The sequence below is a fragment of the Ranitomeya imitator genome, chromosome 5 (assembly GCF_032444005.1).
Source record: "Ranitomeya imitator isolate aRanImi1 chromosome 5, aRanImi1.pri, whole genome shotgun sequence".
Classification (NCBI taxonomy): Eukaryota; Metazoa; Chordata; class Amphibia; order Anura; family Dendrobatidae; genus Ranitomeya; species Ranitomeya imitator.
In genome coordinates, this window is record NC_091286.1 from 517,098,950 (window position 1) to 517,115,520 (window position 16,571).

At 43.3% G+C, this 16,571-nt stretch overlaps 1 protein-coding gene across 1 annotated transcript in view; it reads left to right on the forward strand.

Moving 5' to 3' along the window:
* Window positions 1-303: 303 nt before the first annotated feature.
* Window positions 304-16,571, forward strand: part of LOC138638315 (clarin-1-like) — an 84,464-nt gene continuing 68,196 nt past the window's right edge. The window contains exon 1 of the mRNA XM_069727522.1: window positions 304-683. Within this exon, the coding sequence (XP_069583623.1) occupies window positions 431-683 (253 nt within the window). The 5' untranslated portion in view covers window positions 304-430. The remainder of the gene's footprint in view (window positions 684-16,571) is intronic.

Genomic DNA, 16,571 nt, shown 5'->3' on the forward strand with positions numbered 1-16,571 from the left:
ATTACACTGTGGGCTTGCTTGAGGCTGCAGATATTGTAATTCTGAGATGAGTGTGTACAGGATCATTTCCATGAAGTTTACGGACCCCCTGGGATGTTACGGAATGATTTGTCCATTCTCCAATAGACTGTACAATGGGAATGTTGCCCGTTTCTGGAATTTCATCTCCGCCAATCAGGCAGAATGCATCTACTTAGAGAAGAAGCATCTATCAGGTTACACCAGGGTTCCATCTGCTGCCTGAGTCATCAAGTCAAAGGGAAGAAATAAGGAATAGCACGCTGTTCTATATGTCTCTGCGGAAAGATCCTATGAGAATATACTGCTTTCTACGGTCAGCGACCTATGGCTCACTGGCAGGTGGGGTAACTTCCTCTATGCACTGAAGTGCTGATTGTAGGTAGGATAAGTGAAGACTTTTGGTGCAGTCATGCCTAAACTGCAGAAGAAAGTTCTCTTTTGTCTGGCTGGCATACTGAGCTTTGGCTGTGCCCTGGCGATCGCAGCTGCGTTAGGCATTCAGCTATGGGTAAAGGGAACAGTATTGTGCAAAACTGGAGCCCTGCTGGTCAATGCTACAGGGGATGAACTGCAAAAGTTTATCGGGGAGATCCAGTATGGCCTGTTCTATGGGCAGAGAGTGAAACATTGCGGACTTGGTGGCAGACCTACTACCTTTTCAAGTAAGTACAGTCGGTGTTGTAAACGTACTTGTTTTTTTAAATTCATAAATGTCAGACAATATTTTGATTATTATGTCCTTCGTGCAATATATTAATATAGATGAGAACATGAGCAGTGCACTGAGTGACACAATTCAGCCCCGAAATGTAGATCTCAGGGACCACAGCTGTGGGTGACAGTGGGAACTTGTGATTCTGCTCTGGATGATACATGTCCATGGTACATACGGTATATTACTCACCAGAAATCTGTAAATTGCAAAATAAAGCCTATAAGGAAATGTACATTTACATATGTGTCTGCGTTTGTGCTCGTACTTATGTGTATAATAATAATAATGTGTAGTAGATGGTACCTGCACAGTTGTGGCATCTCCTGATATGATATGCTTTTTTCTAGAAAATGCTTCTTCAGTTATTCCTTATTGCAAAAACAGTTATGCAAGTGTCTGTGCCACAAATTTTCACAGACTTGTGATCATTTTGTCATTGATAAAGGGTCATTATAGGAGAAATTTGGAAGACAATCACCCAAAGTAGGGTTTGACCTGGATAGAGGACATGAGAACGATAGGTGTAAGGATGTGCTCACCTGGCAGGGTTGTGGGACCACAGCACCATGGAAAGCCTAGAAAAACATCTGCGGTAGGTCCAGGATACATACAAGGAGAGAAAAACCATGGAGGATGGATCTTAAACGATGGATTATATGATGAAAAAGGAGATGCAGGAGGCGAAGTGTGGAGAACTGAGGTTTTATTAGTCAAAGTTCACAGACTTCTTCATCAGGACAAAACCAAAATGTTTGCATTACTTTAGGAATCAGAAATGTGGTGTTTTATATTATTCATTGTCACAGCTGTGTATGTACAGAAGATATATGTTTGCTTCCAGCGGCAATATTTCTGCCCATCAGTGGGACTTGTTCTACCACATCTGATGCTTTCCCAAATATAACGTTTTAGTTGTCAGTTTTTTTTGTCTGTGACTGTGGAGAAGATTTAGTCATGTCCACCAAGATGTCATAAATGTCACCACGAATCATTGAGGGAGATCACCTGGAGCAATAAGTAGTAACAGCCGATTACAGGGTTATTACATAAGGCTGGTTCTATGCTGCAGACAATATACACGCCACAGGTCAAAAAATTGTGTCTTTTAAAAAATAATGTGTTTTTTTTGTTAAAGATCTGGTGAGTGTATGAATCTTGTTTGCAATTTATTTCCTCCAAAATGCACATTCATTAAGGGCATCTTTATAAAAGTCGTCAATTTTTTATTCTCTGTGTGAACTCAGCCTAAATAATTCACCAGTATCACTGGTGTGCTGAATATTGCCTTCACATGTACCAAAGTTAAATGCAGCCATTATAGATGTTTGAGTCTGGGTTCAGCTGGTTCAAATGAACGTATGATGCATACGCGAGCAGTCCTTGTTAAAAACGGAGGCAAACGGAATAATGTTATTCATTAGGACTGTCCAGATGATCATTTTTTTACATGTACCAAGTGTAAAAGTTGCAGCTTGCACTGGTCTCAGCATTTCAGATTAAACGTGCCTATTTAAGTCTATGGGTGCGCAGCAAAATCGTGACCCACGTGGCTAGTCTGTAAGGCATTCGATTTTTACAGATTCTTGGACATTATTAACATAGGAAACTGTATATGGATGCATTATGAAAGTAAAAAGAAGAAATACGGATGGCACACAGATGAAAATCAGACCATTTTTGATACACACATCTGAACCTAGCCTGCAGTTATGTTGCAGTCAAAAGAATGCATCAAAAACTGTATTTAGAAAACCGCACATATTTTTAAAGATTAACCATAGGAATTTTGTGGAAAACAAAACATCACCAACATAATTATCTTCCCAATTAGGGTTTAACTATCGATTAATAAATGGGACTGAGATAGGACCATAATGGACAAACTGCACAGACATAAACCAAAAAACTTTATTAATAATAACAGGTAAAGAAATGACAAATAGGAACAATCCCCGTGCCACCCATAGCACGTACAAGAATAGGGCGGGGGTAGGTACCTATAATGTAAAACAAGTACACAAGATGACCGTACATAGAACACAATAATAGGAGGCTAGTTCATATGTCTGTGTATATATGCTCCAAGCTAATGTAAGCAGTAAGAACAAACCCACAAAAAAGTATACATACCGGGCTGTAGATAAGCCCCCGGTCCAATCTGCAAGTGAAGAAAAATAAGTTATATTATACTCACCCCAGGGTGGTCCTGTGCAGTCCGGTCCGATGGGTATCACAAGTCTGGGTGCGGCACCTCCCATCTTTTTGCGACGCTGCCCTCCTGCTTCTTCATTGCTCCCCAGCATCTGCGTACTTCTCTGCCCTTTTGAGGGCAGAGTAAAGTACTGCAGTGTGGAGGCGCCTGGAAAGGTCAGAGAGGCCCAGTGCCTGCGCACTGCAGTACTTTACTCTGCCCTCAACAGGGCAGAGAAGTACACCTGCGCAGGAGCACCGATGCTGGGGAGCGATGAAGAAGCAGGAGGGCGGCATCGCAAGAAGATGGGAAGCACCAAACCCGGACTTGGGAAACCCATTGGACCGGACTGCACAGGACCGCCCCCTCCCGGGTGAGTTTAACATAACTTATTTTTCTTCACTTGCAGGTTGGACCGGGGGATTTTCTACAACATTATAGAATACTGTAGATAAGCCCTGAAAGGCAGTGGCCGCATCTTATAGCGACAAAATCTGCTGACAGGTTCCCTTTAAGAGAGCTTTTCCCCAAGATAGCAGTGATGCACACAGTTCGCATCGCAGCTGTAGACTTATAACCTCCAGCCTGTCAATTCGTCAACACCAAAACATAAGCAGCAGCAGTGGTGGAAGTGAAAGAAGCAATTTCTATGAGTCCTTTGACACTTTTTTTAGACCAACTCGTGCACTAGCACAAGAGAGTCCAAGTCTTACATGTGCTGAGCCAATGGAGAGAAAGGTGCAGGAGTATCTATAACTGAATATCAATACCATCAGGGAGGGTTTGGACCCTTTCACATTTTGGTCTTCCAAAATGGATGAGTGGCCTGAGCTCGCCTCACATGCCATTGAGATTTTATCGCGCCCGGCAGCCAGCATTCTCTCAGAACGTGTCTTCAGTGCTGGTGGTGGTGTCTTGATGGATAAGTGCATACAGCTGTCCTCTGAAAGTGTTGACCGCCTAACTTTCATTAAGAAGGACAAGTCATGGATCTCCAAGGACTTTTGCACCCCAATCGCAGACTGTGCAGACTAGGTGGTATTGCATTTTTTAGTGTGATGCATTAATGTCACGCAACTGCACTGATATATTTAGTGTCGCTTCTGTGGCTGCTGCTGCTGATGTTAATGGAGCACCCGCTAGGGCCGTGGTGTACTCAGAACAGGGTCCAACGGTTCTTATAGGGATAGTCACGGCAGCAGTGACACGGTCCGTGGCCCTGGGCATCCAATAAAAGTCCAATTGAATGGGGAATAAAGTTTATGGGGAGATTGTTTGTGAAGCCACCCGTGGTATTCGGTAATGAGGAGATAACCGACGCTGCTTAAAGTGGACCGCTGGGGTTGATGGTGATGCAGCAGAGTTGTTACAGCTCTCCACGGGTAGAGCTAGGCCCGAGGGCAGTTAAGAGGCGAAAGATGGTGAATGTTGTTGTGGTGCAGGGCAGGTGATGCAGTAAGTAAACCTGAGGACACAGCGGAGTGCAGTTTCCACACTTTTACTCACAATTCTCCAGTTGCATTCCCCAGCCGGGGTACTGTGTCCTCTGGGTTGGTGATCCAGCCAGCTCTCAAGTAATTTAGGGAGTACACCGTGTCAGAACAACCTTTTATGTTCCTTCCCTGGCCATCTCACTGTGCTGCCTCCTGCCCTGGGCCTTCACATGCAGTGTCCCAAGTCAGAAGCCTTGGATCTTGTTGGGCAACGTACTCTAGGCCTCCTTGATTCTATGTGGCTGCCTTTTCGGCGTTTACATGTGGAAGTGGTTGCAGCACTTACAGATGCTGTAGCCTCCGGTTGGCTAGCTGAGTACTCGGTTCCTCCATTAGTCTGGGGCCAGTCCCCTACTGCGACCTCGTCCCTCCACCTAACTATGGTCGGCGTGGATGCAGGTCCCACGGGTGGATTTCTCACTACCCGTGCCCCTAGGACCCCTTCTTTCTCTTTTCCACTGAAGCTTATCTTTCTGTTTCTTCTGTCCTTCCTTTCTCTCTTTCTACAGTCTTCTGGTCCAGGGATGAGCTCCTCATAGCTCCAGTCCCTAGCACCAACTCCCTCTCAGATCTCACTGTCACTCCCTTCAGTACTCCCTCTGCTGCTTTCTCCACCCACACCCTCTGCCTAGCTCCTCCCGGGCACTGAGAGGTATATTGTTGGATGCAAGTGTCTGGGTTCTGGGTAGTGCCCCCTCCTTACCTGATAGTGGAGTACCACACCTCTGGCTGAGGTGCAGTACCTCTGTGGCAACTGAACCAGGGGCGCCCCATTAACACAAATTTTTGGAAATGTGAACAGTCATGGTTGGTCTACATCTGCTGTATTAGCTGTAGTGAAAGACATGTCGGTCCCAATTACACTATTTCTATTCTCGTGAAAGTTATTCCACTTCGGTGGAGTCAGGCCCTTATTTTTTAAAATGTGAACACTCTCTAAGTTGGGTGTCCATCTGCTGTTTTGGGTGCAATGAAAGACTTGTCGGTCCCTAGTCTACTATTTCTACTGTGGTGAAATTGATGTCACTTTGGTGGTGTCTGTTAATAATTTTTGGAAACATGAACACTCCTTGTAGGGTGTTCATCTGCTGTATTGTGTGTAGAAAAAGACCTGTTGGTCCCTATTAGACTATTTCCACTGTGGTGAAATTGATGTCATTTATGTGGTGTAAGGCCCTCATTTCTTTAAATGTGAAAACTCCTTGCAGGGTGTCCATCTGCTGTATTGTGTGTAGAGAAAGACCTGTTTGTCCTTATTAGACTATTTCTACTGTGGTGAAATTGATAACACTTCTGTGGTGGAAGGCCCTCATTTCTTTAAATGTGAACACTCCTTGTAGGGTGTCCATCTGCTGTATTGGGTGCAGTGAAAGACATGTCAGTCCCTTTTCTACTATTTCTACAGTGGTGAAATTGATGCTACTTTGGTGGTGTCTGCCAATAATTTTTGGAAACTTGAACACTCCTGGTTGGGTGTCCATCTGCTGTACTGGGTGTAGTGAAAGACCTGTCGGTCCATTCTCTACTATTTCTACTGTGGTGAAATTGATGCCACTTTGGTGGTGTCTGCCAATAATTTTTGGAAACTTGAACACTCCTGGTTGGGTGTCCATCTGCTGTACTGGGTGTAGTGAAAGACCTGTCGGTCCATTCTCTACTATTTCTACTGTGGTGAAATTGATGCAACATTGGTGGTGTCTGCCAATAATTTTGTGAACAGTCCTGGTTAGGTCTCCGTCATGTATGTTGCCTGTAGCAGTAGGCCTCCAAGATAGTCAGGCCTCCACTTTCTTTTACTCAACTCCCTGTGTTACTATCCTTACATTTTTCTGACAATGGTAGTCTAGAAAACTGATATTTGTGTCTCCTGAGTGTGGCTCAACATGAAAGCAGGTAGATGTGTTGCATGTGGTGTCAGGGCTCCCAGCGAAGGGGCCCTACACCGATCCCTCACTCACCTCATCTTACTGTGACATTCATTGGAAAGCTTTATATGCTGTCCCAGACCCCGATACCTTATGTCTGGCTGATTGCTGCAGTTCCGTGCTGCAATTTGTTCTGTGGGTGAATTGAGGCCACTTTCCTGGTGTCTGTCCCTCATTTGATGTGTTTTGGCAGCATTTGAGGCCGTTCTAAGGTGTTGGGCATGCGTTTGTTTTTGCCTCCCATTGACGTGAATGGTGCTCGGTAATGATCGGCGAATATTCGACTAATTAATCGGCGAATATTGCAAATGTAATCCGAATCGAAAATTTAAATGTTCTCTCTCATCTCTAATTGAGAGACCCTTCAATCAAGCCACACTGGATGGGGAGTAGCTGACATAGTCTGGACCGGTTTACGCTATAGCCAGTTCCAAGGTAATTTTTAAGCTATATTTTTTCCTAAAACATCACAGTGTAAAATATAGCTGTTTGTAACTAAGGAGGCTTTCACTGTTTCATATCACCTATGGCTTAGGCATCATGAACTTCCCTATAGGTTCCCCTTAACCTCTTAATGCACAGTCAAGTAGTGTGCATCCTGATGCGATGTAAGTCATACCTCCCAACTTTTGAAGTAACAAAAGAAGGACAAAACATGCAATGCACTTAGTGTTCTGTGCCAAATTTGGAACTCACCAATAGTCACACCCTCAAGCCATTTTCAATTTCTTTCTCTCCTGGTAGGAGGAGATGTCAGAGGGTAGTAGCTATGAGGGACATTCAGCAGGTGACTGAGACTGTAAGGTGTAGACCGAAATCCAGGACTATCTCACTGTATCTAGAACGTTTGGGCCTAGAGATGAGCGTATCGATTGACGGGAGTCCGGTCCAGCATGCATGTCAGAGCAACCTGGCGGCTGGATAGAGGCCAGCAAATCTCTTACTATCCGTCGTCCCCAGCGCTGCTTTTGATTAACTAAGGCTGGCACATTGCTCATTTCTAGTTGGGACCTGTGGATTCATTTTTTGTTCATTCATTCACAGTCACAGAAGCCAGAACTTTCTCATTTTTATATAACTGCTATATACGACATCTGGCCTTTTTTGTCTCTATAAAGCTGTGTTCACACGTTGTATAAATACCATGTTTTTGGTTTTCTGCAGCTGTCCGCTACGCAACTACACAATAACAATCTTATGTGATTATTACATTTTTGCTGTTTTTTATGTGTTTTCCCCATTATTTCATGCGTTTTTTGGTGTAGATGTGAAGCAGTGGTATTTAAAATATTTTTTTATAGTACTGAAGAGCTTTGACTGTGCACTTAAAATAGCAACTCCAGGTTTTTACATGCCTTTTTCTAGACTCCACATAGAAGCCTACAGAGAAAAAAAGCATCAAAACCGCACAGTTAAACAGCATTTTTAGACGCACAGGGGGATCAATTTTCATGAAATCACATCCACCTTACTTGTATAGTTAAACAGCAGAATTTCTGTAAATGGAGCATTTACACTTCATTTGAATACAACGGAAAAATCCAAGTAAAGTGTTTGTGATTTAATGGAAACTCAGCCCTCGGTACATCTAAAGATGCTTTTTATTAAAAAAAAGAGTTAAAGACGCTGCTTCAGATGTGCACCAAAAATACATCAAGGAGGAAAAAACATAAAAGAAATACAGTAAACACACAATAATCAGAGAAGATTGTCATTGCGTTGTGTAGTGTGGACACCTGCAGTAAAAAAAAGCAGAAGAAAAAACACGACATTTATACTAGATGTGCCTCATCATTACATTTTTATTACATTTTTTATGGGTTTTATTAGGGAAAAAAATCTATCATGCCCATTTACCCATCACCATAAAGAATATGATTGCTGTGTTGTGCGGGACATTAGGATTACAGGGACACCAAAAAAGTCCATGTTGTTTGCTAATTTGTCATCTAACATTAAAGAAAAAAAAGATCTCACATAACAGAATAAATGGCATTTTTATAACTGCTTATCCCTTTTTTGTAATTTTATAGAAATAGCTGACTTTTTCTTCATCTCTAGAATACAGGGACATAGAAATACACTGCTATGTACAGATGTATCTCAAATGTACTGGTATAATCTGCCTCTGGGTTCAGAGCCTGCAATGCAGATTCAAGTTTACAAAATTCTCCTATCTTTATAAGTGTAGCCTGTGACTTGTAGCTTAAGCATCTGTTTGTAAAGATTGATGTTGTGGGGTTGATTTCCTGGGAGACCAGATCACAAGAGAAGAAGCACATTGTTTATTTAGTCATGTAAGTGTGTAAGACTACAGTAGTCAAGCTCTAATATTATTTTTAACTTCTGCAGTTAGGTAGGCAATCTTTAGGAATATATTAACTTTATACTTATAATACAGTGGCTTGCAAAAGATTTTTTTTTTTGAGGGTTTGCATCAGTTCATGCAAAGAACATGCCTACAACTGTGAACATTTTGTTTTATTCTTATTGTGAAGCAAACAACAAATAGGACAAAATAACTGAAAACTTTAGTGTGCATAACTATTCACCCCCTGAAAGTCAGTACTTTGAAGAGCCTCCTTTTGTGGCAATTATAACTACAAGTCACTTTGGATAAGTTTCTTTGAGCTTTCCACATCTTGCCACTGGGATTTTAGCCCATTCCTAAAGGCAATCTTCAAGTCTGACCACAGATTTTCAATTGAATTAAGGTCATGGCTAACTAGGCCATTCCAAAACATTTACTCGTTTATCCATAAACCACTTGAGTGTTGCTTAACAGTATCATTTGTGTCATTGTCTTGTTGGAAGGTGAACCTCTGTCCCAGTCTCAAATCACTGACCGGCAGAGACAGGTTTTGCTTAAGAATATCTCTGTATTCAGCACAGTCCATCTTTCATTTGACTCAGACCATTTTCCTTGTCCCTGCTGCTGAAAAACATCCACACACCATTATGATGCCACCACCATGTTTCACTGTGGGGGTGGTGTTCTTAGGGTGACGAGCTGTGTTTATTTGGCTCCAGACATAGTGTTTACTTTGGTGGCCAAAAAGTAAAATTTTGGTCTCATCTGACCACAGCGCCTTCCTCCATACATTTAGTGAGTCTCCCACATGTCTTTTGTTAAACTCAAAATGAGCCTTAAAATGTGTAGATGCTTTTTTTCTGCCCACTCTTCAATGAAAGCTACCTCTATGGAGTGTACAGCTTATTGTGGTTGTGTGGACAGATACTCCTTCTCAGCAGGGGAACTCTGCAGCTCCTTCAGGGTTACCTTTAGTCTCTGTGCTGCCTCTCTGATCAATGCCCTCCTTTCCCAGGCTGAGAGTTTTGGTGGGCGGCCCTTTCTTGGCAGGTTTGTTGTGGTACCATGTCCTTTCCATTTGATGATAATGGATTTGCTGGTGCTCCGGGGAATCATCAGAGAGTGGGATATTTTTTTATAACTCAACCCTGACTTGTATTTCTCAAGGACTTTGTCCCTGACTTGTTTGGAGATCTCATTGTTCTTCATGGTGTTGTTTGGTTAGTGATGCTTCTTGCTTAATGGTGTTGCAGCCTCTGACAGCCTTTCAGAAAATGTGGTAACATACTGAGAGACCATGTAAGGCTGGAGTCACACATGCGATAAACACGTCCGTGTCTCGCATGTGAAAAGCAAGCTCTGGCGCCAGCACTTCAGGGCGGAGCGTGCGGCCGCATAGCAACACATGGAGCCGCACGTTCCGCTCCCAAGTGCCGGCGCCAGAGCTTGCTTTTCACATGCGAGACACGGATGTGTTTCTCGCATGTGTGACTCTGGCCGTACACTTAGATTGCACACAAGTGAACGTCTTTTCACCAAGCATGTGTCTTATGAAGGTAATTGCTTGGACCAGAAATTTTTAGGGGCTTAATCGCAAAAGGAGAGACAGTTTTTAGCAATTGGATACCATAAATTTAATTTATGTCTATATTTTTCTCACTTCACCAACTTAGACTATTTAGTGCTGATACATCACACACAAATCAGATTACCAAAATATTTAAACACTGGTTCTAATGTACCAAAATAGGTAAAAAGCCTAGGAGGTGAATACTTTTGCAAGCCACTGTAGGTAGTCGTAGGACTCAGCGTCTCTAACAAGAGCGCTCCCTGCCTACACAATGTGAAAGATAAATCCTTGTACTAGACAGCACGGTGACTCACTGTTGTTTGCAGCATAGGGCCCAGGGTTCAAATCTCAGCCAGGACACATCTGCAAGGAGTTTGCATGTTTGCATGAGTATCATCTGAACAGTGGGCCCCAGCGTGGCAGCCATTTCTACTGGTTGTTAAATGGCAGTGAGTCAATTTCACAATTCATGAAATATCAATCACTTATACATCTTCTGCTTGGTACTTACTGAAGCAGACCTGCGGATACACCAATGGCTATTTGTCTACATCTTTCCACCAGATGAGCAATGTGCTATGTATATATGCTGATACATATTATAGATGAATAGTATAGACGTATTATTTTTATATATATTTACATATAGCGATAGATGCCCTCATGTTACACGGAATAACTCCAGCGAAGAGAAGCCATTATATTTTTCTCTACAAACCAATCTATCTCTTTTAATTATACAGGAATCTGCTGGTTCAGTAAGCTTGATTGTTGTGGGAAAACTCATCTGCCTCCGCTACTCTTGCTAATTCCCACCAATTTTGGGGTCATCAGTTTATTTTAACAAAGGTCATTGTCATCCATCTTCCTGGACAATTATTCATTATTTTCCCTATTTTGTCCTAGTGGATGATTGGAGTGACATATAAAATTTTAATGATGTCTTTGCTGAACTGCCAATAAAATGTCACATTGGGCCACATAAATAAAGGAATCCAATTTTCAATCTGACTGCTGGCTGCTGTAAAAAGGAGAATAGAATTATCCACTAGTTTAACATATATATATTTAGCAACATAGTGGGTGGATTTATCAATACAATGAGCGTTTATATTCTGCTAGTATTCATTGCTCTAATAGTATTGCTGAACATACTCTGATAATCTCACTACAACATATCAAACAATGTAAACCTATGTACATGTAAGTAAAATGTTTATTATTATTGACATTTATTCCCACTGTGTGTAAAATCCCCTTAAAGGGAAGCAGTCACGTTTTTCCTTCCTCATCTGAGAGCAGCATAATGTAGGTAAAGAGACCGTGAATACAACAATGTATCACTTAGATTACTGGGTGCTGCCATTCTGACACAATCAGAGCTTATAGATTTAGAATGAAGCAGAGCTGAGAAAGCTAACTCTGCCCACATCAGGCGCACTGTGTACAAAGTCCATAGACAGTGAGCTGCTTTTCACAGGAGAAGGGGCATTGCTGGAATAGTGCAGTGCAGCCATGTTAATCTCTTGATAAATCCTTCACAGTTAGCAAACAGCACACACTTTGACAAGTGACACATCCCGAAAAGCTGTCTCAGCACCTATCTCATGCTGTCTTCAGATTACATAGCAAAAATCTGCTGACAGATTCCCTTTAATGACCCAGAAACATTTTTCAAATCCAACATGTGTAACTTTATGTGATAATAGCGCTGATATGTTTCTACATATCTTGGTAATTCTGACTTTGTTTTTTCAGGACACATTGTACTTTCTGGTAATGGTAAAAATAGGGCAATATGTTTTGCGTTTATAAAAATACTAGTTGTACTAACCGGCTTCGCCCGGGTTAATAACTGCTGTTAGCAAAATAGAATGTATTAACAAAAATTTATTCATGTCTGCAAGCCTCGCTTCCCTCTCCTCAGAAAGTTCATTGGCTCTTGAGGAAGCAGCTCTTGTTCTCTTGTCTGCAAGCCTCGCTTCCCTCTGCTCAGAAAGTTCATTGGCTCTTGAGGAAGCAGCTGCTGTTCTCTTGTGTGTCAGCCTTGTTTCTCAGTCTCCACATTTTTCATTGGCCCGTAATGCAGCTTTTTTTTCGCATCAGCTGACATTCGTGCCATGGAATTCCTTTTCTTGAGGCATTATTGTGGTAAAAATAGTCTGTAACTGGCAGTTTCTTTATCCTCTCACATAGAGGTAATGTGACTGACATCAGCCTTTCCACCAACACACCCTAACTGACATGCTATTACCTCACACATGCTTTGTTATACTGAGAATGTCCTTTGTTGCCTATATTAACCAATCAGAGCTCAGATTAATTAATTGTAGAAAAATAGAAGCTGAGCTGTGATTGGTTGCTATTAGCAGCCTAATATATCCCAGTCAACAGGAAGCCCTCCCACCTAGCAGTATATATTAGCTCACACATACACATAATAGACAGGTCATGTGGCTGACAGATGCCGTATTTCCTATATGGTACATTTGTTGCTCTTGTAGTTTGTCTGCTTGTTAATCAGATTTTTATTTTTGAAGGATAATACCAGACTTGTGTGTGTTTTAGGGTGAGTTTCATGTGTCAAGTTGTGTGTGTTGAGTTGCATGTGGCGACATGCATGTAGCGCCTTTTGTGAGATGAGTTTTGTGTGGCAACATGCGTGTAGCAACTTTTTGTGTGTCAAGTTGCATGTGACAGGTTAGTGTAGCAAGTTGTGTGCAGCAAGTTTTGCGCATGGCGAGTTTTATGTGTGGTGCGTTTTGAGTATGTGCAAGTTTTGTGTGATGCAACTTTTGCATGTGTTGCAACTTTTGTGTATGTGGCAATTTTTCCGCGTGTGCAAGTTTTGTGTGTGGTGAGTTTCCATGAGGTGAGTTTTGCACGTGTGGCGAGTTTTGCATGAACCTAGTTTTGTATGTGGCGAGTTTTGCATGTGACGAATTTTGCACGTGGCGAGTTTTGAGTGGCGACTTTTGTGTTTCGACTTTTATGTGGCAAGGTTTTTGTATGTGTGGTTAAATGTGTGCTGAGGGTGGTGTTCAAGCACATGGTAGTGTGTGACGCATTTTGTGTGTGTTCATATCCCTGTGTGTGGTGAGTATCCCATGTCGGGGCCCCACCTTAGCAACTGTATGGCATATACTCTTTGGCGCCATCGCTCTTGTTCTTTAAGTCCCCCTTGTTCACATCTGGCAGCTGTCAATTTGCCTCCAACACTTTTCCTTTCACTTTTTCCCCATTATGTAGATAGGAGCAAAATTGTTTGGTGAATTGGAATGCGCTGGGTTAAAATTTCGCCTCACAACATAGCCTATGACGCTCTCATAGCTGCAGTGTTGCATATCTTTTCACTGTTAACACCTGACAAGCTCATGTGCACATGTAGGGGGTTTATTTTCTAAGACTGATGAACTGGATTCCCCATTCTCTGCGCAACTGGTTTAAGGGTATAAACATTCAAAGTATGAAAATTACTATATAAATTTCCAATCTAATATATAAAGCTCTATGTGTATGTTTGTGTATGTATGTATGTATGTATGTGTGTATGTTCGTGATTGGCATCTGCACCATCGCAGCTACAGCCACAAAATTTTGCACAGTCACACATCTGGCCCAGGAGAGGCAAATATCTTTTTACCATTAAACCAGTTAATTATACTAATAAACAAACCTATATTAGTATTTTGAGCTGACAATGACAGGTCAATAAGCACAATTATTACAAGAAGACCTATATAAAGAATGTGCCAAGCTTACCATTTCAAGAGAAAATATATATTTTATTAAGACTACTGTGGCGCCCCTGGGTCCTGGTCGTCACAGTAGCATTGCTTTCCTCATAGGGAGAGTGATGTTACATTTGGAGGCAAGAAGGGATAACTGTCGCCAGGTAAACACAAGCATGCAACACATTCACACACCAGGCCACCAGGGGGGGCTTTTGATCCTATTTACTAGGTGACTCCCCATATATAAGGTAGTTTTGGAGGGAAAGGTCAGTTCAGTCCTTGCCAGGCAACAGACTGGATCAGTCTGGGGTAGAAGACGGTTTACGGAGCTGTGTAGCCGCAGTGCAGCAGCTCCCGGAAAGAGACATACAGAAAGCCGAATATCTTACAGTGAGTGTTAAGGAGAGCAAAGTACAGGAGAGGATACCAGGGGGAGACCAGCCACGAGCAGGCTGCCTCCTTCTGAGGCGCAGAGACTGGTAGTCGGAACACCGAGGGTGTAAGGAACTCTATGACTTACATCAGAGACCGGAAGGACAGCTGAACTTTACATTACCTGTCCACCTTAATACCCAGGAGACACAGTAACACCTTTAGAGCCCGGGGCAGGCTAGAGTCCCTATAAACAGACTCAAGTCACCAGTCATACGGGTTATGTCCTATCCAATATGGGGGACAGAGATAAAGAGAACATCTGCAAGGACCTTATCTGAAGCCTTAGGCAGTAAGGCACTACAACACTATGGCACTAGAGGAAGGCTTTGATTTCCACCTGGATGAGGGGACTCCTAACTTGCCTCCAAGCCGGCTGGACCCTGTCTGCCCTGTGATCTGGTGCCCTGGACTGTGGCTGCCTGAAGACTTCAGTAAACAAGGTAAAGAGACTGCAAACCTGTGTCCTCGTTCTTTACTGCGCCATTTACCATCTTCCATTTACACACTGGGAGCCCTGGGGATATACTTCGCCTGTGGGAAGTTATACCATCTAGCTGCCATAACATCACCCCAGAGGACCCCTTGAAGCAGCGTCGGTCCCCACAGACCGAGTACCACAGGTGGCGTCACGAATAGAGTTGAGCGACCTTGACCTTTTTAGAGTCGAGTCGGGTTTCGCGAAACCCGACTATCTCAAAAGTCGGGTCGAGTGAAATCGGCCGATTATGACGTAAAGTCGGGATCGACCGAAACACGAAACCCAATGCAAGTCAATGGGGCAGCATAGTCGGCAGTGAGTGGGGGCCAGGAAAACACCTAGAGTGCCCATTTTAATGTCAAAACCATCCATTCTTCTTAATGAAGCTTGTCAAGCGTAATTTACCTTATAATAATTGGAAGGCATTTGAAATTGGGGGTCATTTGGCTAAAGTTGTGGTGGGTAGGGCTGGTTCAAGTAATTAGTGGGCCCAGGAAATCTGGACCACGTCACGGCAGTGGAGCAGGGAGAGGTAAGTATTTCAACTTTGCAAGTGCTGTGAACCTGAGCAAGCAGGGGGGGCCCACTCGTTGGCATTGGCACTGGCACAGGGCCCCTCAAAGTACAGCGGTGTGTTTGCACGGCGGGGGCGCCTCCCACCGGCAGCAACACTTTTGCGTACTATGAGAGGCCCTGTGCCAGTGACGTCGCCAACTAGTATTCCTCCCCCCCACCTGATGAAGGAACCTGCACTTTCATCTGCACCTTCCTCTTTGTCCCCGTGTAAGGTGGTATGGTATGCGGGAAGAGCAACCTGACTTTCAGCAGGGTCACAATGTTGTTGTGTAGCGTGCACGGGGAATGTTGCGTTATGGGTCAATGTACCAGCAGACTCATCTATCACTGGCTGGGCAATGGGCAGGATGAGGAGGAAACACAGATATAGGCCCAAAGAATAAAGTTGGCTAAATGCAGTTCAAAATTGGTAACACAGGAATAACCAGGGGGCATTGCAGTGGAGGACAACTGGAATGAGAGGCTGACACAGAGAGTAGGCCCAAATCAGTAAGTAGTAGAAATGCAGTTTAAAATTGGCAACCGTAGTAAACAGGCGGCACAGCTTTGTTCAGTGGAGGAGAACAGCAAGGAGTGGCAGACACCGATAGTAGGCCCCAACCCAAATAGTAGGCAAAATGCAGTCTAACATTAACAACTACTTAACGAGCGCCTGAAAACGGAATTTCAGGACAGGAAACCAGGAGAACAGCAAGGAGTGGCAGACACCGATAGTAGGCCCCAAACCAACTATTACGCCAAATGCAGTTGTTCCGTTTAACCACAATTTAATGAGAGCCTGAAGATAGAAGTTCAGGAAAGGCAACCTGGAGAACACCTTGGAGTGGAACACACCATCTCTCTACACCCCATACCCAATTTGTAGGCCTAATGCAGTGTAGTTTCCAAGAACTACTAAACGAGAGCCGGAAGATCGAAGCTCAGGAAAGGCAACCTGGAGAACACCTTGGAGTGGAACACACCATCTCTCTACACCCCATACCCAATTTGTAGGCCTAATGCAGTGTAGTTTCCAACAACTACTAAACGAGAGCATGAAGATCGAAGCATTGGCGAGGAAACCTGGGGAACACCTTGGAGTGGAACACACCATCTCTCTACACCCCATACCCAATTTGTAGG